Source organism: Schistocerca americana, chromosome 2, assembly GCF_021461395.2.
Source record: "Schistocerca americana isolate TAMUIC-IGC-003095 chromosome 2, iqSchAmer2.1, whole genome shotgun sequence".
Classification (NCBI taxonomy): domain Eukaryota; kingdom Metazoa; phylum Arthropoda; class Insecta; order Orthoptera; family Acrididae; genus Schistocerca; species Schistocerca americana.
The window spans coordinates 863,274,408-863,298,866 of NC_060120.1; the positions used below are offsets into that span (position 1 = coordinate 863,274,408).

Here is a 24,459-nt window from a genome sequence, read left to right on the forward strand (position 1 = left end):
AATACTTTGAAATGTCAATTTTTTACAGTGATGTCACAATAGAGCATGCGGTAGAGAGCAATTTTGTACTGTGATTCGTACCTCGCTTTCCCCGCACGGTTGTGAAATGTGTCTGCGTCCTTCATATGTACCCTATCGCAGTCTCTCCGCATATGTATGATAGAAGTAGAGTCGTTCTATCATGGCCTCTGAAACATGCTGAGCAGCGTTTAACGAGAAGAAAGCCGTCGTTCCTTACAAGACCATCACCTAAAGTACCTGAATACATCAGACTCATACAATGCTCGTTAAAGTACCTATATGACAGCAAACGCAACGCAGTTGATTCACGACCATGATACGCGAATTACAAATAATTATTACATTATAATAATCACATTTTCGCTGTAGTATATTAATATTGCAACGTACAGATAAACGCACGTGTTACAGAAGCTGAAGATTCAGTTGTTTTACTCAAAAATGAGTTAATTAAGCTATACATGTTGATGAGTTAATATGATCGCTTCTTTCTTTCTTAACCGATAACAGTGTAGAGTTACAGAACACAGCATGTCATTCTCAATGGAGAGAAGTCTTCCGAAGTAAGAGTGATTTCAGGTGTGCCGCAGGGGAGTGTCATAGGACCGTTGCTATTCACAATATACATAAATGAACATCGGAAGTTCACTGAGGCTTTTTGCGGCTGATGCTGTGGTACATCGAGAGTTTGTAACAATGGAAAATTGTACTGAAATGCAGGAGGATCTGCAACGAATTGACGCATGGAGCAGGGAATGGCAATTGAATCTCAATGTAGACAAGTGTAATGTGCTGCGAACACTTAGAAAGAAGCATCCTTTATCATTTAGCTACAATATAGCGGGTCAACTACTGGAAGCAGTTAATTCTGGGAGTAGACATTAGGAGTGATTTAAAATGGAATGATCATATAAAGTTGATCGTCGGTAAAGCAGATGCCAGACTGAGTTTCATTGGAAGAATCCTAAGGAAATGCAATCCGAAAACAAAGGAAGTAGGTTACAGTACACTTGTTCGCCCACTGCTTGAATATTGCTCAGCAGTGTGGGATCCGTACCAAATAGGGTTGATAGAAGAGATAGAGAAGATCCAACGGAGAGCAGCGCGCTTCGTTACAGGATCATTTAGTAATCGCGAAAGCGTTACGGAGATGATAGATAAACTCCAGTGGAAGACTCTGCAAGAGAGACGCTCAGTAGCTCGGTACGGGCTTTTGTTGAAGTTTCGAGAACATACCTTCAACGAGGAGTCAAGCAGTATATTGCTCCCTCCTACGTATATCTCGCGAAGAGACCATGAGGATAAAATCAGAGAGATAAGAACCCAAACAGAGGCATACCGACAATTTTTCTTTCCACGAACAATACGAGACTGGAATAGAAGGGAGAACCGATAGAGGTACTCAAAGTACCCCCAGCCACAAATCGTCAGGTGGCTTGCGGAGTATGGATGTAGACGTAGATGTAGATTAAATCTCATTTTTTTCTGCATGAGGAGACAGAAGAATACTGAATGATTGAGGAATAAAAACTCCATTAGATATGAATGACGTAAATTTTGGTGGAGTCAGTTGCATTCTGCAATATACGGGAGTGGACAAAAAATGTGGAGACACCAAAAACCCAACACATTACCTGGGGTAATACGGAGTAATAAGACAGTTAGTGTTCAAAGCAGTTTCTAGTCGGCTCGGAGTGAATAAATAGAGATCCTGTACGGTTTTCAAGGGAATATTATACTACTATCACTGCAAGATAGCGGCAAGTTCAGGTAACGATGGTGGAGGTGGGGATCGATTGCATTCCACGAGCTTTCAATAAAGTTAAGATCGGTTAGCTGTGTGCTCACAAAGCCAGTCCTGAAAGATGGGAGCTGTGTGAACAGGGGCTCTGCCGTCTTGGAACTCATCATCACCGTTGGGAAACAGACATTATACCGTGGGATCGACTCGATCAGCCTAAATGTTCATATAATCGCTGTCAGTAATTCGACCTGCCAGAGAAACCATGGGGCTTGTAGAATATCGTCGGCTTGCTTAGTTGAGTGGTAACCTTCTCCCCTCCCATGCTGGCGGGCCCGAGCTCGATTCACTGCCGGGTTGGAGATTTTCTCCGCTCGTGGACTGGGTGTTGATCGTCCTCATCATCATTTCATCGTCATCACCGGTGCGCAAGTCGCCCAGTGTGGAGTCGACTGCGGTAAGACTTGCAGTCGGCGGCCGAACTTCCCCTGCTGGGGTCTCCCGGCCAACAATGCCATACGCTCATTTCATTTTTTTTCATAGAATATCACGATACGCAAAACTCTACCATTTGGTGAGCAAGATGAGAGAGACAGGCGAAATACCCTCAGATTTCCATAAGAATATAATAATTCCATCCCAAAGTAAGCAGGTGTTGACAGATGTGAAAATTACCGAACTATCAGTTTAATAAGTCACAGCTGCAAAATACTAACGCGAATTATTTACAGACGAATGGAAAAACTCGTAGAAGCCGACCTCGGGGAAGATCAGTTTGGATTCCGTAGAAATGTTGGAACAAGTGAGGCAATACTGACCTTACGACTTATCTTAGAAGAAAGATTAAGGAAAGGCAAACCTACGTTTCTAGCATTTGTAGACTTAGAGAAAGCTTTTGACAATGTTGACTGGAATACTCTTTCAAATTCTAAAGGTGGCAAGGGTAAAATTCAGGGAGCGAAAGGCTATTTACAATTTGTACAGAAACCAGATGACAGTTATAAGAGTCGAGGGACATGAAAGGGAAGCAGTGGTTGGAAAGGGAGTGAGACAGGGTTGTAGCCTCTCCCCGATGTTATTCAATCTCTATATTGAGCAAGCAGTAAAGGAAACAAAAGAAAAATTTGGAGTAGGTATTAAAATCCATGGAGAAGAAATAAAAACTTTGAGGTTCGCCGATGACATTGTTATTCTGTCAGAGACAGCAAAGGACCTGGAAGAGCAGTTGAATGGAATAGACAGTGTCTTGAAAGGAGGATATAAGATGAACATCAACAAAAGCAAAACGAGGATCATGGAATGCAGTCGAATTAAGTCGGATGATGCTGAGGGAATTAGATTAGGAAATGAGACACTTAAAGTAGTAAAGGAGTTTTGCTATTTGGGGAGGAAAATAACTGATGATGGTCGAAGTAGAGAGGATATAAAATGTAGACTGGCAATGGCAAGGAAAGCGTTTCTGAAGAGAAATTTGTTAACATCGAGTATAGATTTAAGTGTCAGGAAGTCGTTTCTGAAAGTATTTGTATGAAGTGTAGCCATGTATGGAAGTGAAACATGGACAATAAATAGTTTGGACAAGAAGAGAATAGAAGCTTTCGAAATGTGGTGCTACAGAAGAATGTTGAAGATTAGATGGGTAGATCACGTAACTAATGAGGAGGTATTGAATAGGATTGGGGAGAAGAGAAGTTTGTGGCATAACTTCACTAGAAGAAGGGATCGGTTGGTAGGACATGTTCTGAGGCATCAAGGGATCACAAATTTAGCATTGGAGGGCAGCGTGGAGGGTAAAAATCGTAGAGGGAGACCAAGAGATGAATACACTAAGCAGATTCAGAAGGATGTAGGTTGCAGTAGGTACTGGGAGATGAAGGAGCTTGCACAGGATAGACTAGCATGGAGAGCTGCATCAAACCAGTCTCAGGACTGAAGACCACAACAACAACAACATCACGATATGGCTGGCCAAATCATCGCCGAACCCCTGTCATGTTTCTGTCTAGGGACGTAAACTCGACAAGAAGTTGGAAACGGTATGAAACAAGACTCACCCGACCAAAAAACTTTCTTCCATTGCTCCCTACTCAAGGTTTTATGGCTTCGGCACCACGTTTCCCTGTTATGGGCATTGGCACCGCTAACGAGTAGTAGTGGAATTCCAGCTCACCCTGCAGTTCCCTGAGTACTTTCGGTGCTAACAGGGCTCGCGAGTGGTGACTTTCAGTTCTGCAGTGACTTTTGCAGCCGTCGTCCTCGTATTTTTCGTCACAGTCCTCTTCAGAGACCGTCAGTAACGGTCACTCAACTCACACTTTCGTCCGCGTTGTGATTTAGCGGGTGATATTTTTCTTCTTTCTTTGCAACATCAGATACTCCGGCTACCTAGGTTATGGCAGCATCCACCACACGGGCACCAAAAATTTGCCCACGTTTGACTTCACTTAGTTTCGACGTAGTACACTCACAGCTACACAGAACACTGTTCTCGCCTGACTGATACTTGCAATATTGAGAACATTGAACAGGTTACGTTCGTGGTCAAATACAACAACGCAATCAGCAGGCTTCGCTAGCACTGCCTTTATGATAATGCATGCATTTCTCGCGGTGCTTCCATGTGTTTGTCCAACCCCCGTAAGTTTCTTTTTCTTCAACTGTACTCGCCCATAACTGATGCCATATACCAGTGGTTCCCAACAGGTGGTCCGTGGACCCCCAGGGGTCCGCGAGCTATGCCAGAGGGGTCCGCAAGATGCTATTACAATAAAAAATATATTAAATATACACTCCTGGAAATGGAAAAAAGAACACATTGACACCGGTGTGTCAGACCCACCATACTTGCTCCGGACACTGCGAGAGGGCTGTACAAGCAATGATCACACGCACGGCACAGCGGACACACCAGGAACCGCGGTGTTGGCCGTCGAATGGCGCTAGCTGCGCAGCATTTGTGCACCGCCGCCGTCAGTGTCAGCCAGTTTGCCGTGGCATACGGAGCTCCATCGCAGTCTTTAACACTGGTAGCATGCCGCGACAGCGTGGACGTGAACCGCATGTGCAGTTGACGGACTTTGAGCGAGGGCGTATAGTGGGCATGCGGGAGGCCGGGTGGACGTACCGCCGAATTGCTCAACACGTGGGGCGTGAGGTCTCCACAGTACATCGATGTTGTCGCCAGTGGTCGGCGGAAGGTGCACATGCCCGTCGACCTGGGACCGGACCGCAGCGACGCACGGATGCACGCCAAGACCGTAGGATCCTACGCAGTGCCGTAGGGGACCGTACCGCCACTTCCCAGCAAATTGGGGACACTGTTGCTCCTGGGGTATCGGCGAGGACCATTCGCAACCGTCTCCATGAAGCTGGGGTACGGCCCCGCACACCGTTAGGCCGTCTTCCGCTCACGCCCCAACATGGTGCAGCCCGCCTCCAGTGGTGTCGCGACAGGCGTGAATGGAGGGACGAATGGAGACGTGTCGTCTTCAGCGATGAGAGTCGCTTCTGCCTTGGTGCCAATGATGGTCGTATGCGTGTTTGGCGCCGTGCAGGTGAGCGCCACAATCAGGACTGCATACGACCGAGGCACACAGGGCCAACACCCGGCATCATGGTGTGGGGAGCGATCTCCTACACTGGCCGTACACCACTGGTGATCGTCGAGGGGACACTGAATAGTGCACGGTACATCCAAACCGTCATCGAACCCATCGTTCTAGCATTCCTAGACCGGCAAGGGAACATGCTGTTCCAACAGGACAATGCACGTCCGCATGTATCCCGTGCCACCCAACGTGCTCTAGAAGGTGTAAGTCAACTACCCTGCCCAGCACGATCTCCGGATCTGTCCCCCATTGAGCATGTTTGGGACTGGATGAAGCGTCGTCTCACGCGGTTTGCACGTCCAGCACGAACGCTGGTCCAACTAAGGCGCCAGGTGGAAATGGCATGGCAAGCCGTTCCACAGGACTACATCCAGCATCTCTACGATCGTCTCCATGGGAGAATAGCAGCCTGCATTGCTGCGAAAGGTGGATATACACTGTACTAGTGCCGACATTGTGCATGCTCTGTTGCCTGTGTCTATGTGCCTGTGGTTCTGTCAGTGTGATCATGTGATGTATCTGACCCCAGGAATGTGTTAATAAAGTTTCCCCTTCCTGGGACAATGAATTCACGGTGTTCTTATTTCAATTTCCAGGAGTGTATTTGGTATGATAGATTTTTTGATCTGACTGCTCAATATTTTTTCAATAATGAATATGTCAATGTTTTTTCTAAGTACCAAAAATAAAAAACGTATAAAAAGACTCTTAATTTGGCTTTTTTTAGGTACTTGATACTGTGATACGACAAGGTACCAATCATGCTCGATGAGGGGATCCTCGAGAAAATTTTGTTAGGAACCCCTGCCATATACTTTCCACATGTATTTGAGATAAGTCATATTAGAGTCACAGCTACAATTACATAATACGTATTCTTTCATTCTCCGTGCACCGCCAGCTTCGAGAATAACAATGCTATCTTCGCCTGATACAAAGTCTACGTGTTTGGCATTCGTATTTACATACTAATTCCAGTATGTATTAGCTAATATATGAATTAAACCATCTGACCCGCCAGAGTAGCTGAGAGCGCTAACGCGCTGCTTCCTAGACTCGGGTAGGCCCCGGATCGAATCCGCCTGGCGGGTTAATGGCGAGGGCTGGTCTCCCAACCACCCTGGATGTGGTTTTTAGGCGGTTTTCCTGATCCCGCTAGGTGAATACCAAGCTGGTCCCCACGTTCCGCCTCAGTTACATGGCTCGCAGACATCTGAACACCTTCGCACACTTCCATGGAGCCGGCCGGTGTGGCCGAGCGGTTCTAGGCGCTACAGTCTGGAACTGGGCGACCGATACGGTCGCAGGTTGGAATCCTGCCTCGGGTATGGATGTGTGTGATGTCTGTAAGTTAGTTAGGTTTAAGTAGTTCTAAGTTCTAGGGGAGTGCTGACCTCCGATGTTAAGTCCCATAGTGCTCAGAGCCATTTGAACCATTTTGAACTTACATGGATTATACTAGTCGCAAACAGTTGGGGTACGCTAATTCCGTTCCAGGGGGTACGGGTTGGCGGCAGGAAGGGCATCTGGCCACCCCTTGCTGGCCGAAGTGGCCGTGCGGTTAAGGGCGCTGCAGTCTGGAACCGCAAGACCGCTACGGTCGCAGGTTCGAATCCTGCCTCGGGCATGGATGTTTGTGACGTCCTTAGGTTAGTTAGGTTTAACTAGTTCTAAGTTCTAGGGGACTAATGACCTCAGCAGTTGAGTCCCATAGTGCTCAGAGCCATTTGAACCATTTGGCCACCCCTTAGCACTAAAATGCCACGTACGATTAACCATGGCCAATCCTGTGCAACCGCGGGATAAGGCACAAGTGATAGATAAGTATGAATTAAACCATCTTGTCAACAAAACTACCTGCTAATGTAAAATAGAAAATATTTGCCTTCAAAATGTCCTACAGGTACAAAGAGTCTTGCCCCAAGAACAATCAGATTCCTAAATCTATATCTTCGTTACTTTTCAAAGAAGTCTGTGGTTATATTAATTAATGATTAATGCCCTCAAACCCACAACAGGGAAGACTTTCAACAAGGGGGAGCCGTACGTGATCCATGCCAACTACAGCGGCCCCCCTTACGCCGAAGAAGCTGACGAGCTGCTGTCCTACTACACTGAGGACGTGGGCCTGCTCGCTTTCCGAGACTTCCTGCGCTTCCGCTTTCCCTTCTGGGCCAAGATGGAGGACTACGGACAGGCCAACGAGACCCACAGGGGAGACCGCTTCTACTACGACATCAAGGCCACCCTCAGCCGCTACAGCCTGGAGAGGCTCTCGAACAACCTCCCTGACATTGAACCTCTCGATTACGAGAAACCAGTTCCAGGAGTCAAACCGGAGGGCTCACTGGTACAGTCTGTCATAACACTGGAGAAAAGGCTTTGGGAAGCAATCGATTCTGGATACGTACTTGATGTAAGTGAACCTCTCTCTTTTGTCGTCGGAATCTTTTGCAGTGGTATAATTCAATACAATCTTCTCCGTTTACAAGCTACGATACTTTGAATATGTATTGAGTATTCATAGGACAATGACATGGACTGAGACCAGCGTTTCGGCTCACCTCCCAAGTACGAGCTACGTCCTGTTAAAGAAAACTCATGTCTTAGATTCATGGCGTGTTTCACGTCCCTTGTAAAAATGGTAACATTTACGTAGGACAAACTATTCACACAGTTTCTGAGGATTGCGCAGAGCGCTCACAACATATTAAACAAAGGAAACTTGAGAAGTCGACCGTGGCTGAACATTGCCTAGAAAATGGACATAAAATACACTATGGCTCAGACATAATCATTTCGAATTTGTGTTATAAAAGGAGTGGTCGAAATTAAAATAAAAAAATTAAAATAAACAGCAGCATTATTCCAGAATGAGAGTTTCACTCTGCAGAGTGATACGAAACTTCCTGGTAGATTAAAACCGAGACTCGAACACGGGGTCTTTGCCTTTCGCGGGCAAATGCTCTCGGTCCGACACACAGTTTTAATCTCCCAGGAAGCTTCAGCAGCAATATTAACAGAGACCAGGGGTACACGGTCAATAAGACATGGGGTCGAGCGAAAGCACAAACGAAGGTTTGACGCTTGTAGGGTGGCGAGAGCGGCCGTTTCAAACGTGGCACCGGCCGCTTGCACCACCTCACGCCCCTTGGTTCCGCAGTGGAACGGAGCTGTTATGAGCTGTCCCATTTGTCTTTTGTGAATGCTTTACTTCGACCCTCTGTGGAAGATTTTTGCATCTTGTAACTCTTTTGACACGACATTAATAATATCAGCCTGCTTGCATCTGTATAGGCAGAAGACATTGCACACAGCGATTTTAACTCCTCATGACGGTAGTGGAGACAGCTATCGAAACCTGGTGTTTTTATTCGAAGTGACGCGGCTTGGAAACAGAGAAGATTTAATTGCAACTGACTTTTGTTTTACAAAAATCTTGAATGTCGGTTTCTAAGCTGACATTGACTTTTTCATATCTCTCGTTTACAGACCGAACTCAGGAATCACTCTCTTCGTGACCCATCGAGCATTGAAATCTTTGGACGAATCGTTGAAGGTAATGCAGACTCTCTCAACAAGGACTACTACGGTTCATTCTACCATACTTTGTTGGAGTACGTGACACACGACGGTGAATGCTGCTTTTATCACCCGGTACGACCCGTCAATGATGATTTTTTTGCATCTTGTAATTCGTTTGACACGACATTAATAATCAGCCTGCTTGTTTCACAGGCGGAACCCTCCATCGTGGGCACAACAACATCTGCCTTCAAGTCTCCTCTGTACTACAAGATTGCTAAGCGAGTTGCTCTGGTACTGGACGAGTTCAAGAATCGCCTTGGACCATACCCACAGGAAGAGGTAGGAAAATCAGATTTTTTACGCATAGATTTCATCCAGTTAAATACACTACTGGCCATTAAAATTGCTACAACAAGAAGAAATGCAGATGATAAAGGGGTATTCATTGGACAAATATATTATACTAGAACTGACATGTGATTACATTTTCACGCAATTTGGGTGCATAGACCCTGAGAAATCAGTACCCAGAACAACCACCTCTGGCCGTAATAGCGGCCTTGATACGCCTGAGCATTGAGTCAAGCAGAGCTTGGATGGCGTGTACAGGTACAGCTGCCCATGCAGCTTCAACACGATACCACAGTTCATCAAGAATAGTGACTGGCGTATTGTGACGAGGCAGTTGCTCGGCCACCATTGACCAGACGTTTTCAATTAGTGACAGATCTGGAGAATGTGCTGGCCAGGGCAGCAGTCGAACATTTTCTGTATCCAGAAAGGGCCGTACAGGACCTGCAACTTCCGGTCATGCATTATCCTGCTGAAATGTATAGTTTCGCAGGGATCGAATGAAGCATAGAGCCACGGGTTGTAACACATCTGAACTGTATCGTCCACTGTTCAAAGTGCCGTCAATGCGAACGAGAGGTGACCGAGACTGCATTTTTTACGCATAGATTTCATCCAGTTAAATACACTACTGGCCATTAAAATTGCTACACCAAGAAGAAATGCAGATGATAAAGGGGTATTCATTGGACAAATATATTATACTAGAACTGACATGTGATTACATTTTCACGCAATTTGGGTGCATAGACCCTGAGAAATCAGTACCCAGAACGTTACAGCCATGCGGATAAGATGCCTGTCATCTCGACTGCTAGTGGTACAAGGCAGTTGGGATCCCGCACCGCGTTTCGTATTGACCTCCTGAACCCTCCGATTCCATATTCTGCTAACAGGCATTGGATCTCGACCAACGCGAGCAGCAATGTCGCGATACGATAAACCGCAATCGCGATAGGCTACAATCCGACCTTTATCAAAGTCAGAAACGTGATGGTACGCATTTCTCCTCCTTACACGTGGCATCACAACAACGTTTCATCAGGCAACGCCGGTCAACTCCTGTTTGTGTATGAGAAATCGGTTGAAAACCTTCCTCATGTCAGCACGTTGTGGGTGTCGCCACCGCGGCCAACCTTGTGTGAATGCTCTGAAAAGCTAATAATTTGCGTATCACAGCATCTTCTTCCTGTCGGTTAAATTTCGCGTCTGTAGTACGTCATCTTCGTGGTGTAGCAATTTTAATGGCCAGTAGTGTACATTCACTCTTGGCTAAATAGACAAAATTCCTAACTTGTTCCAGTAATTTACAGCAAGTACATGTGTCACTGCCGAGATAAATATTTTTCGCCCTTATATTGTAAATGACATTGTTAGCTAGTTGCATTATAATAGTTACGGGCCTGTCATGGTTCACACCTCTACGTCCCCTGCAGAATGATAAGCTACTAGTACTGCCAGAAATTCCAATGAATTCAAGATTAAGCATTTTCTGTTATAACAGGGGAGCCACAGTATTTTCTAGGCATTGCTTCAACAAAATGTAACGTGAGGTGAACAACGTATCCGGACCTCTGCATTCATGTTGCTGTTTACGCATCACTTACATCAAATTTCGTATACGGCTTGTGACGTCAGTTTCTATCGATGCTCAAAGGCACCCAACGGACATAGTAACGCAGTAGGTAAGCACTGAAATTGCCCCATGTTATTTATTTTTGCACACCAGCTGTTGCTGCCTGGCGTGACGGTGGAGAGCCTGACCGTTGACAAGCTGGTCACGTACTTCGAGGACTACGACTTCGAGCTGAACAACGCTGTTCCGGTGGCGAGCCAGGAGGAGGCCGCCAAACTAAACGTGGTGGCCCGCCAGCAGCGTCTGACGCACATGCCCTTCAATTACCACGTCAAGATCACCAGCGACAGGGAGATGGACGTCTTCGTCCGCTTCTTCATTGGTCCTGTCTACGATGTCTATGGCAAGAAGCTGTCTTTGGATGAGAGGCGGCACAAAATGGTCTACATCGACTCATTCGGCATGAAATGTAAGTTGTTTACATCAACCTGCTTCTTAAGGCAAATTTAGTGTAGTTACTCTTTCAAATTCTGAAGGTGACAGAGGTAAAATACAGGCAGCGAAAGGCTATTTACAATTTGTACAGGAGCCACATGGCAGTTACAATAGTGGAAGGGCGTGAAAGGGAAGCAGTGGTTGGGAAGGGAGTGAGACAGGATTGTAGCCTATCCCTGTTGTTATCCAATCTGTGTATTGAGCAAGCAATAAAGGAAACAAAAGTTCGGAGTAGGTATTAAAATCCATGGAGAAGAAATCAAAACTTTGAGGTTCGCCGATGACATTGTAATTCTGTCAGAAACAGCAAAGGACCTGGGAGAGCAGCTGAACGGAATTGACAGTATCTTGAAACGATGATATAAGATGAACATCAACAAAAGCAAAACGAGGATAATGGAATGTATCCGAATTAAATTGGGTGATGCTGCGAGAATTAGAGTAGGAAATGAGACGCTTAAAGTAGTAAGTGAGTTTTGCTTTTTGGGGAGCAAAATAACTGATGATGGTCGAAGTAGAGAGGATATAAAATGTAGACTGGCAATGACAAGGAAAGTGTTTCTGAAGAAGAGATATTTGTTAACATCGAGTATAGATTTAAGTGTCAGGAAGTCCTTTCTGAAAGTATTTATATGGAGTGCAGCCATGTATGGAAGTGAAACATGGACGATAAATAGTCTGGACAAGAAGAGAATAGAAGCTTTCGAAATGTGGTGCTACAGAAGGTCACATAACTAATGAGGAGGGCCGGCCGGTGTGGCCGTGCGGTTCTAGGCGCTTCAGTCTGGAACCGCGTGACCGCTACGGTCGCAGGTTCGAATCCTGCCTCGGGCATGGATGTGTGTGATGTCCTTAGGTTAGTTAGGTTTAAGTAGTTCTAAGTTTTAGGGGGCTGATGACCACAGATGTTAAGTCCCATAGTGCTCAGAGCCACTTTTGAATGAGGAGGTATTGAACAGAATTGCAGAGAAGAGAAATTTGTGGCACAACTTGACTAGAAGAAGGGAACGGTTGGTAGGGTATATTCTGAGGCATCAAGGGATCACAAATTTAGTATTGGAAGGTAGCGTGGAGGGTAGAAATCGTAGATGGAGACCAAGAGATGAATACACCAAACAGATTCAGAAGGATGTAGGTTGCAGTAGGTACTGGGAGATGAAGAACCTTGCACAGGATAGAGTAGCATGGAGATCTGCATCAAACCAGTCTCTGGACTGAAGACCACATCAACAACAACTGTGCATAAGGAGTTAGTAATCTTTACACGAGTAACATTACAATTTTGAAACATTATAGTAGTTTAACATTGAGAATCCAGTTGGCACTTGGACCTGGTACCTTGCCTTTCGCAGAAAGTGATCTTACCTGCTGAGCTATCCAGCCACCACTCGCGTTGTTCCTTCCCAACTTCAGGTCTGAAAATGTTTTACGTACCTTACGCACACCAAACCTGAACTTCTATCACAGCACGAACCAGCCACGTTTAAAATAAGAAAGAATGAACACTGCCAAGACTAGGTTGCGAATGTATCACTGTATACATACGCTTCTACTATCCAGTAATACGGGCTACCTTCATTGATTCGTATTCTGTGAGACACAGTACGAGTATACAAACATCAGCAAACCAACTCCGGTGTATTCTATCAATCATATAAAGCATTTGTTTTGTAAACTCAAAAGCCTTTTTCTTGCTGCAGTGTATTTCAGGGACGTTTCGCCTTTTATATTAAGCCATTCGTTCGTCTTTCCAAAATCTGCTTTTCCTCTCCTCTGGTAACAGCAGATTTAGGCACGAGGAACAAGTAAATTATCGAATCTACTGAATGTACCTGAATTTAAAAGGCTGAATGCATTTGGAACGTTAATAAATATTAGACTGTATTAAAAAGGTGTTAGTATTTATGGAGTGAGTGTTTATACAAACGCTGCAGAAAACTGCCACACCAAATGCCAGACCGGACATTGAGTTAATTTCAGGATAGTTCTTTCAAGAATGGAAGGCTCTGTTTTCCCCCCTCTTCGTAAAATTCAACCTGGTACTCTGTCTCTATTGATACATTAAAGTAGGCTTTACCTGTTTATACAAATTATCTCATTTTAAATGCTCAATCTAAGCACACTCCTAGCACTCAATCTTCTATCACCATTTTCTAACTCATAAAGGTCATTAAAACAGTGACATATGTAGGTGTATTTTCTGTCCCCCACCCCCATACAAATGTCAAGATCACAGCTTGCTCACTCTCTCTGTTTTTTTTTCGTCAGTGTAGTGCCGGTTTCAAGTGGCCCTCCACGAATTTCTCTCCTGTCCTCAACTAGTAGCAGCACTCGAACCAAATTACTCAGTTATTTGATGTTAGATACATTCTTATATGTCTCTCACCTGACAGATTTTACTGACTACAGTTTCCTCAAGTACCATGACAGTTATTCCTTGACGTCTTAACACATGTCCAGTCAGTAGCGAGGACGTGAGAGTACAGGTTCAGTCCCCATTGTTGCCAGATTTCCGAAGACGTCTCTCAGGGTTCCCAGATCCAATACAAGATTGCGCATGTAGGCGAATTGTCGATGTAAGGAAATTCAAACAATGGCAACAAATTCAAAATTCTTGGTTCAAAATGATGCGATGATTTTTAAAAAAATCGAAGACATGCGCTTTTGCTACATTTAAAATGGCAGTAGGCCAATTACTGGCGTAAATATAAAATGGCGGGAAATTCAAAAAGAAGACCAATTTCCTAAGTATTGGGTTGGTTCATAAGTTCATGGCATTTACCCATAAGTTTAATAAACACAACAAATACACATAACAGAGACTTTAGTCATCAACAATTTATTCTCCTTTACTACTTATAGCTGTCTGCCGACGCTAGTGTAACTTTCCGATTCCGCGACTGTTGCTATCACGTAGTTCTGAGGTGGAGAACTCGTCGAGCCGTGTTCGATGTGCACTTTCATACGGAAAGGAAGTTCCTTCAGAGTTTGTGGCCAGAGAGTGGAAAAAGTGAAAATATGAGGGCGCAAGGTGAAGTGAAAAAGTTGGGTAGGGAGGACTTGCCAATCGAACCTCTGTGTAGTCTTTTTTCACAGTCTAGCACTCTGCAGGCAGGCATTATTGTGGAGTAGCTTCACTTCACACAGTCTTCCTGGTCGATGTTCTTGCACTGCATCTGCAGGACATCTCACTCGTTGACAACAGATGTCAGCAGTGATGGTAACACCTCAAGGAAGCAATTCGTAGTACACCACACCATCGCTGTTCCACAAGATGCATGACATTATCCTTTGTGAAAGCGCGCAGGTCTTCGGAGCGGAGCTTCTGCTTTGTTTGGGCTCAACCACTCCTTTCTTTTCCTTATGTTACCATAAAGTCACTACTTCTTATCACCAGTAACGATACGGGCTATGAATGGTCGGTGCCGTTCACAAGCCATTTGAGCGTAAATGTACATATGGCCATCCATTGATTTTTGTGATTTTAGGTTAGGGAATACGGTACCCATACATCCGGTTTTTGAACCTTCCCCATCGCATGCAAAAGTCGCACGATGGTGGAATGATCACAGTTCACCACATTTGCCAGTTCTCAAGTACACTGACATGGTACATTGTGGATTAACGCGTTCATACGACGTTCATCTAACCCTGAAGGTCTTCCTCAACATGGACAGTCTCCAATGTCAAAACGATCCTCCTTAAAATAAGAAAACCATTTTCTTGTCATGCTGCGTCCAGTTGCAATATCTCCATACATGGCGAAAATGTTTCTAGTTGCCTCTACAGCTATCACCCATATACTGAACTCAAACGGAAGAATATGTCGGAAATGTTCCAATTTCTCCTCTTGGCACTCTACTTCCTAGAATCCACAACTTCACTCACTGTCTCCAAATGACAAAATGACAATACGTAGACTCAAATGGCAACAGTGAACTATAAATAACCAGTGAGAACCGATAAATAAAGGCACAACAACCGGAATGCGAATATGCAAAACCAAAACGCTACGAATTTGTGCACCATCTAATATAAATTGGCAGGAAATTCAAAGCATCCAAGATGGGCAATTGTACTAACAGCAGAAAATTAAAAAAGACCACCAAACCCAACAACTATGTTTTTAAAATCCATCACAAAAAATTTGTGTGAGGGTGGGTTGGTAGCTATTAAACAAGCACTAGCCTGTCTAGTTGCATGAAAAATCAAGGAAACACCTACGAAATTAGCGCTAGAAAATGGCTATAGCCAGTCTAGATCATAAGTTGCAGGATTGTGAGGCTGAAAAGCACAAAAGCTGTATACCAATTATGTTCCTTTCGGAGTATGCTGCTGCATTAGCTCCATATTTAACAATCATATACATCCGTTCGCTCGACGAAAGATCCGTACCCCGAGACTGGAAAGTAGCACAGGTCACGCGAATATTCAAGAAAGGTAGTAGGAGTAATACACTAAATTACAGGCCCATATCGTTAACGTCGATATGTAGCAGGATTTTAGAACATGTATTGTGTTCTAACATTATGAATTACCTCGAAGGAAACCGTCTATTGACACACAGTCAACATGGGTTTAGAAAACATCGTACCTGTGAAACATAGCTAGCTCTTTATTCACATTAAGTGCTGAGTGCTATTGACAAGGGATTTCAGATCGATTCCGTATTCCTGGATTTCCGGAAGGCTTTTGACACTGTACCACTCAAGCGGCCCGTAGTAAAATTGCGTGCTTATGGAATATCGTCTGAGTTATGCGACAGGATTTACGGTTTCCTGTCAGAGAGGCCACAGTTCGTAGTAATTGACGGAAAGTCATCTAGTAAAACCGAAGTGATTTCAGGCGTTCCCCAAGGTAGTGTTATAGGCCTTTTGCTGTTCCTTATCTATATAAACGATTTGGGAGACAATCTGAGCAGCTGTCTTCGGTTGTTTGCAGATGACGCTGTCGTTTATCGACTAATAAAGTCATCAGAAGATCAAAACAAACTGAAAAATGATTTAGAAAAAATATCTGAATGATGCGAAAAGTGGCAGTTGACCCTAAAGAGAGAAAAGTGTGAGGTCATCCACATGAGTGCGAAAAGGAACTCGTTAAACTTCGGTTACACGTAAATCAGTCTAATCTAAAAGCCGTTAATTGAACTAAATACCTAGGCATTACAATTACGAACAACACTAATTGGAAAGAACACATAGAAAATGTTGTGGAGAAGGCTAACCAAAGGCTGCGTTTTATTGGCAGGACACTTAGAAAATTTAACAGACCTACTAAGGAGACTGCCTACACTACGCTTGACCGTCCTCTTTTAGAATACTGCTGCGCGGTATGGGATCCTTACCAGACAGGGCTGACGGAGTTCATCGAAAAAGTTCAAAGAAAGGCAGCACGTTTTGTATCATCGCGAAATATGGGAGAGAGTGTCACAGAAATGATACAGGATTTGGGCTGGAAATCATTAAAAGAAAGGCGTTTTTCGTTGCGACAGAATCTTCTCACGAAATTCCAATCACCAACTTTCTTCTCCGAATGCGAAAATATTTTGTTGACACCGACCTACATAGGGCGGAACGATCACCACGATAAAATAAGGGAAATCAGAGCTCGTACGGGAAGATATAGGTGTTCATTCATTCCGCGCGCTGTACGAGATTGGAATAATAGAGAGTTGTGAAGGTGGTTCGATGAACCCTCTGCCAGGCACTTAAATATGATTTGCAGAGTATCCATGTAGATGTAGAAACACAAACTAAACTTTTACCCATCCAGCATGTGCCATCTGCAACTGAGTGTGAAGAAAGCCTGTACTAAGTGACAAAGGTAATTGTGACCACCAAATACGTTGCAAATTTGCAAATACAGGTGACTGAAATGACGACATATTACAACAGAAATGGTCTGTAGTGTAGGTATACAATGCGTTTCTAGAAGAAAAACAGCAGTGATAACTACCAGATCCCAGGTCCTTCAGGTGGACGAGAGCCTCCTACACCAGAATAGCTATGCACCAGCTCATACGGCCTGGCCTATCCGCAGCTCATGGTCGTGCGGTAGCGTTCTGGCTTCCCGCGCCCGGGTTCCCGGGTTCGATTCCCGGCGGGGTCAGGGATTTTCTCTGCCTCGTGATGACTGGGTGTTGTGTGATGTCCTTAGGTTAGTTAGGTTTAAGTAGGTCTAAGTTCTAGGGGACTGATGACCATAGATGTTAAGTCCCATAGTGCTCAGAGCCATTTGAACCATTTTGAACGGCCTGGCCCAGCGAGGTGTGGTGCTGTACTGAGTCGGTTGCCAGTGTTGGTAAATGGGTTTACGGAAAATCCCGCATTTGGAAACGTATTCAAATCTGCAGGCCTTTCCAAGGCTAGTCGTACTTTGTATACCAGTCCCACGACTTTGGAGGCAATTGCGTGATTTGTAAGTGTGGCTGATAAAGCCAAGATCAAAGGTGCACGTCAAGAATATCAGTGCTGATGGGCCAAATCATTATAACCACCTGCTTAATGGCATGTTGATCCACATGCTGTACCTAATACAGTGGCCCTTCTACAAGGCATGATTTGGAAAAGTCCTTGGTAGATTTCCGGAAATATGTGACACAAAATGTTTACGAAATTCCTGTAAATGTGGGCGCAAAGCTGACGTCCCTTTGGATCCAGATCAAACGAATTTGTTGGCAAAGACATCGATGCGAATGCTCCTCAAAGCACTCTAGCACATTTATGGCCTTATTCCACGGACATTTATCCTACAGGCAGACATCAAGTATGAAGGGATGTAAACAGCCGGATAAAAATCAACCGAAATGAAGAAAGGCAACTATCCAAAACGGCAGAGGATAAGATGGATGCACACTATATATATTCCATATATACGGTGTGAAATAACGATGTGAGAACTAAAAGGTTGTTTATATAGCAGCAATGAACAGTTATCAGAATTCATGACGTGGATCGGCGATGATTTAACACAATTCTGCAGTCCTCAATCCTATATTTTGTAGTAATACACTCCTGGAAATGGAAACAAGAACACATTGACACCGGTGTGTCAGACCCACCGTACTTGCTCCGGACACTGCGAGAGGACTGTACAAGCAATGATCACACGCACGGCACAGCGGACACACCAGGAACCGCGGTGTTGGCCGTCGAATGGCGCTAGCTGCGCAGCATTTGTGCACCGCCGCCGTCAGTGTCAGCCAGTTTGCCGTGGCATACGGAGCTCCATCGCAGTCTTTAACACTGGTAGCATGCCGCGACAGCGTGGACGTGAACCGTATGTGCAGTTGACGGACTTTGAGCGAGGGCGTATAGTAGGCATGCGGGAGGCCGGGTGGACGTACCGCCGAATTGCTCAACACGTGGGGCGTGAGGTCTCCACAGTACATCGATGTTGTCGCCAGTGGTCGGCGGAAGGTGCACATGCCCGTCGACCTGGGACCGGACCGCAGCGACGCACGGATGCACGCCAAGACCGTACGATCCTACGCAGTGCCGTAGGGGACCGCACCGCCACTTCCCAGCAAATAAGGGACACTGTTGCTCCTGGGGTATCGGCGAGGACCATTCGCAACCGTCTCCATGAAGCTGGGCTACGGTCCCGCACGCCGTTAGGCCGTCTTCCGCTCACGCCCCAACATCGTGCAGCCCGCCTCCAGTGGTGTCGCGACAGGCGTGAATGGAGGGACGAATGGAGACGTGTCGTCTTCAGCGATGAGAGTCGCTTCTGCCTTGGTGCCAATGATGGTCGTATGCGTGTTTGGCACCGTGCAGGTGAGCGCCACAATCAGGACTGCATACGACCGAGGCACACAGGGCCAACACCCGGCATCATGGTGTGGGGAGCGATCTCCTACACTGGCCGTACACCACTGGTGATCGTCGAGGGGACACTGAATAGTGCACGGTACATCCAAACCGTCATCGAACCCATCGTTCTACCATTCCTAGACCGGCAAGGGAACTTGCTGTTCCAACAGGACAATGCACGTCCGCGTGTATCCTGTGCCACCCAACGTGCTCCAGAAGGTGTAAGTCAACTACCCTGGCCAGCAAGATCTCCGGATCTGTCCCCCATTGAGCATGTTTGGGGCTGGATGAAGCGTCGTCTCACGCGGTGTGCACGTCCAGCACGAACGCTGGTCCAACTGAGGCGCCAGGTGGAAATGGCATGGCAAGCCGTTCCACAGGACTACATCCAGCATCTCTACGATCGTCTCCATGGGAGAATAGCAGCCTGCATTGCTGCGAAAGGTGGATATACACTGTACTAGTGCCGACATTGTGCATGCTCTGTTGCCTGTGTCTATGTGCCTGTGGTTCTGTCAGTGTGATCATGTGATGTATCTGAACCCAGGAATGTGTCAATAAAGTTTCCCCTTCCTGGGACAATGAATTCACGGTGTTCTTATTTCAATTTCCAGGAGTGTATTATGTGTCACAGTGGTGCTTTGGTCTGCTAGAGATGCACCTACGAGCACCGCGTGGACATCACACATTTCCTCAAGACTTTTGATCAGTATCAGTAAACTTCCTTCAAAGAGGTCATTACCGATTTATATCCTCGTCAGTGTGAGCTAGTGATTTATCTTTAATGATGTCGATGTCGACTGTATATTAAACTACAATCCTCGAAATTATAAGCAGAATATGATCTAGGTTTCAGGTCAGCATTTCATTTTCAGTGATTTTTTAGCCATTCCTCACATAAATTCTAATGAATCACAAGGTTTCTGTCTACGCTGCCTGCAAGTATGCCAGACGCAGTAGAGAAATGGTGTAGTTCTTCTCTTCATCGTTTGACAGTCTCTGTCCATAGGTACTGCAATTTGATTCACACTTCTTTGTCCAGTCTTCCTTAGCAAATTTTGTTTTGAAATAAGCTAATTTTGTGCTAAAAATCTGTGAATTTTGTGTCAGAATCGGTTTGTATAAAACACAATTTTAGCATTTCCGATGGGGAAGCGAAAACTACAACCAGACAATATGAAACAGTGATACACAGTGTGTAAATACAGCATATTTTACTACAAATTGATCAAATTTTAATGATTTTCCTTTGTAACTGCAGTGGTATTATATTATTTTATGTAGAGAACTCTCAAAACAATCGTATGATCACTATGAATATGTATGGCTATGAAACGAAAGGTCTAAGAGATTTATTTTCTGCTGCATCTCCTTGCGGTTTCATCCAGAATTTCTTCATTATGAACCTCTTCTCTGCAGGACAAATTCTGAATCCATATTAGGCTGCTACGGTCGCAGGTTCGAATCCTGCCTCGGGCATGGATGTGTGTGATGTCCTTAGGTTAGTTAGGTTTAAGTAGTTCTAAGTTCTAGGGGGCTGATGACCACAGATGTTAAGTCCCATAGTGCTCAGAGCCATTTGAACCATTACCCATATTAGGCATAGAATTGGTCCTGTGGTCATCCACGTCTGTCAGTTCGTCTTCTATCCATTTTGGGGTGTTAGTAAGTTGTAACATCAGACCTACCAGACTTTTATTCAGAGTAAAACATCAGTAAATTAGGAGACAATCGCCACTATACTAGAGGCAGATAGTGATGCTACATCAAGTGGAACAGTAGCATATGTTTTCCATGGAGAAGTGTAATCTATTAAATGTAATATAGGAAGAATAACGAAATTTTGTTATATACACAGGATGACGTTGAAGATTGTGATCAGAGTATGTCATAAAGGTGACGCCTATGCTTACTAGGTATCTAGAGAGTGGTGCAGAAAGCACACATTAATCATTGTGCTGCTATTGCTACAGCTCTTATAAATATGAAGATAATGTTTAAGCAGCACTAGAAGCACAGATGTCTAAAATTGGTTTGACAGTTGTGAGGCTGAAACAAGGACTCTTCTCCAGCTTGAAGTATTACTTCACAATGGGAGATATCATGTTGGACTGAGAACACAGCCATGATTATCTCAAGTTATTCTATACACAGCCATATTACAGCAAAAGAGTAACAAATTGCGCATTGTTACAACAAAATTGCAGCAAATTACTCCATGCATTGCTATGGTATCAGAACTACTGCAGCAAATTGCTCCATGTAAAAAACGTTTTTCATCTTCTACTGATAATGCTAACAACTGCGCTTGCACTGTGGAGACCAGCTGTCCGCTGTGGCCGAGCGGTTCTAGGCGCATCAGTCTGGAACCGCGCTGCTGCTGCGGTCATAGATTCGAATCCTGCCTCGGGTATGGATGTGTATGAAGTCCTTAGATTAGTTAGGTTTAAGTAGTTCTAAGTCTAGGGGACTGATGACCTCAGATGTTAAGTCCCATAGTACTTAGAGCCATTTGAACATTTGTGGAGACCACATGACACATAATACTTCTCAGAACAGAATTGTAACTGATTACCACAGACATCGTCATGTCACAACAAAACTGTAACAAAAAACTACATAAATTACCATTTTACAGAAAATCTGTAATAAATTATCCCACACATCAACACTGTTACACAAAATCACAGCAAAGTGCTCCTATTACAGCAAAATTGTAATAAATTGTCCCATACATCGATACCTCAAAAATTCTAACAAATTATCCAATACATCACTATGTTACAGCAAAATTGTAACAAATTTCCGAGATATCTATTATGATAAATAATACCAAAAACTGTCATGAAAGCAGAAAAGAACATCCTACTTTTAGTTAGATACACTTCAACTACATGGTTGTGTGTCATCTGCAATATTTGTTTCACTCGATATATAAATGTGATACAGAGTCTTAAGCAAAATTGAAGCAGCTTCATTAAATTCCACGCTGTTCTGCTGATATCTTGACGACATTCTGCTACAGGTGGAATTTTTTCCATGGAGACTTTAAGTTTTCATAGATGACACACTTTAAATTAGGTTAAGAATAGTGACATCTGCATTATGTATGAACTTGTTGGTATAAATTTCATGCAAAATGTTATAAACGTATTGTATAGGATTTGTTACATTGTATATTTATTAGTGCACTTCTAGGGAGTGATGGAAGCTGTGGAGTGATTGAGCAGTATTAATTGCCTCCTGTGGAAGATACATTTTCTTGTGCTCCATGCGGGAACTCTATGTTTCTACCACTTTACTAAATAAATGTCTGTTAAACGTAGTTATTCGATCAGTTTTCGAACTCAGAAAACGTTAGTACAAGTGGACATATCGGATTTTCTGAATTTCCTGCCATTTGCAAGGGAGATTCTTAAATTTCCGGCCATTTTTGGAATTTTTCACCTTGGAAAATTGTTCTACTTCCACCATCTAGGGCTGTGAAATCAGACGGTTTGGGGAAAGAATGGGAAGGATCTAGCAGTGTTGCAACATATTACTGGGTGATGTCAGAAATCTGGCAACTGTGCAGGCTGCACATGTACCTCTGATTTACCTGCTACTCCTAGTGTCCTCTACCCTCCTTCTTGTAAGTATTTTCCATAGGTTTCTTTTCTTGCTGGTTCTGAAGAGAACTTCCAGAATTCTTATCTTATCCATCCACATTATTACTGGCATCCATTTATGGCACAGCAGCTCAAATGCTTCGATTCTCAACTTTCTGATTTTCCCACAGTCCATGATCCCCTTCTATACAATGTACTGCTCCAGATGTATATTCTGGGAAATCTGTTCCACAAATTAAGACCGATGGTTCTTACTAGTAGACTTCTTTTGGTTATGAATGCCTTCTTTGCCTATGCTAGTCTGCTTTCTATATACTCCTTGCTCTGACCATCATGTGTTACCTTTCCTTCAGAGACAGCAAAATCCATTCACTTCCTCTATATTACGGTCTCAGTTTTGATGTTACGTTTATCGCCAATCTCATTTCTACTACTCCTCGTTATCTTCGTTTTTCTTCGATTTACTCTCAACCCATGTAACTCTTTTTGCAGTGAAAAGGGGAGTGAATGAGCTGCTGAGGAAATCAAAGGACATCAGCTCCTACACCCAGCTGCCAATGAGCTTCACTCAGCTGTTCGGAGCCACGGAGGTCGCCATGGCTAGTGGGACACAGCCGTTTTTCAACTACATCATGCGCGTATTTGGAGACATCGATCGCCTGATGCTGCCACGCGGAACCCGTGAGGGTCTGCCACTCTGCACCTATGTAATCATCAGCCCGTGCTCAACCAATACCAATGGAAGAATCGACCCGTACACCAAAGACATGTGCCCCAAGACCTCCCTATTCCCATTCGACAGGCCCATCAACGAGCTGGAGTTTGACGTGCCTAACGCGCTTTTTGGAGAAACTGTCATCTTCCACAGGAACGCCGAAGAGGTCGTTGTGGTCTGAAGCTGCACAATATTCTCTGCCAGTACAAAGCATGTATAGGTCCAGTGTGTGAATGCTGAGACTTTGAATTTAATAAAATAGTGTAGCATGATCATCTGTTTCCTTTATCATTTCATTACCCTTTTCACCACAATTTTCTTTTAATTATTGCTCCACTGCATTTCGATATCGATGTCACGATAGAATGTGTGGTAGTTTGGACAGGATCGCGAAATGCTTCAGAAATGATGTTATCGAATGAACAATGAAGTCTTAGCTCATTCCAAAAACCTAGGCTGTGGATTAAAAGTAAGACTTGGTCGTTTAGTTGCTCGTACATACTCATGTTAATACGAATATTTGTACACAGAGTTTAGACATTCTGAATGTGAGTCAGTGTAATGTTGTGAAAGGGAACAATCATAGAATGTGCTTTATCTTCCAAGATTTTAGAGATGTAACTATTTAGAACTGAAAGGATTGTGAAGAGAAAAGGTGATATTAGCTCTATAGATTGTTACCTATTGCGCTTGTTAGTCATTTATCCATCAAAACACACGTAGGAAGTGCCACCGCCAACTTCACTGTATTTTGGGATCGTGAAAGGCTTGTCTTATTCCTAAATGAGGCTACGTTCTACACAACTTGCACACAAGTATATCGAGCGCGAACAAATCAATTCCTTTCTTATTTGGACTTTTTGGCTGTAGACATCAGTACCGTACCAGGACGACGTTCAGTGGGAGAGAGTATTATATTTTGAGATGCTTTCAGAATTTTCGTCTGTGATATAAATTAAATATCTTTTCTTATTCCATTTACAAATTATGGCATTCACGTTTTAT

The 24,459-nt window shown here is 44.2% G+C and overlaps 1 protein-coding gene across 1 annotated transcript in view; it reads left to right on the plus strand.

Moving 5' to 3' along the window:
- The window catches only part of LOC124594494 (hexamerin-like), a 47,689-nt gene extending 24,029 nt beyond the window's left edge, over positions 1-23,660 (plus strand). Inside the window, exons 5-9 of the mRNA XM_047132870.1 lie at positions 7,389-7,786; positions 8,863-9,036; positions 9,109-9,237; positions 10,979-11,294; positions 23,232-23,660. Coding sequence (XP_046988826.1) covers positions 7,389-7,786; positions 8,863-9,036; positions 9,109-9,237; positions 10,979-11,294; positions 23,232-23,635 — 1,421 coding nt within the window. The 3' untranslated portion in view covers positions 23,636-23,660. The remainder of the gene's footprint in view (positions 1-7,388; positions 7,787-8,862; positions 9,037-9,108; positions 9,238-10,978; positions 11,295-23,231) is intronic.
- Positions 23,661-24,459: the final 799 nt, after the last annotated feature.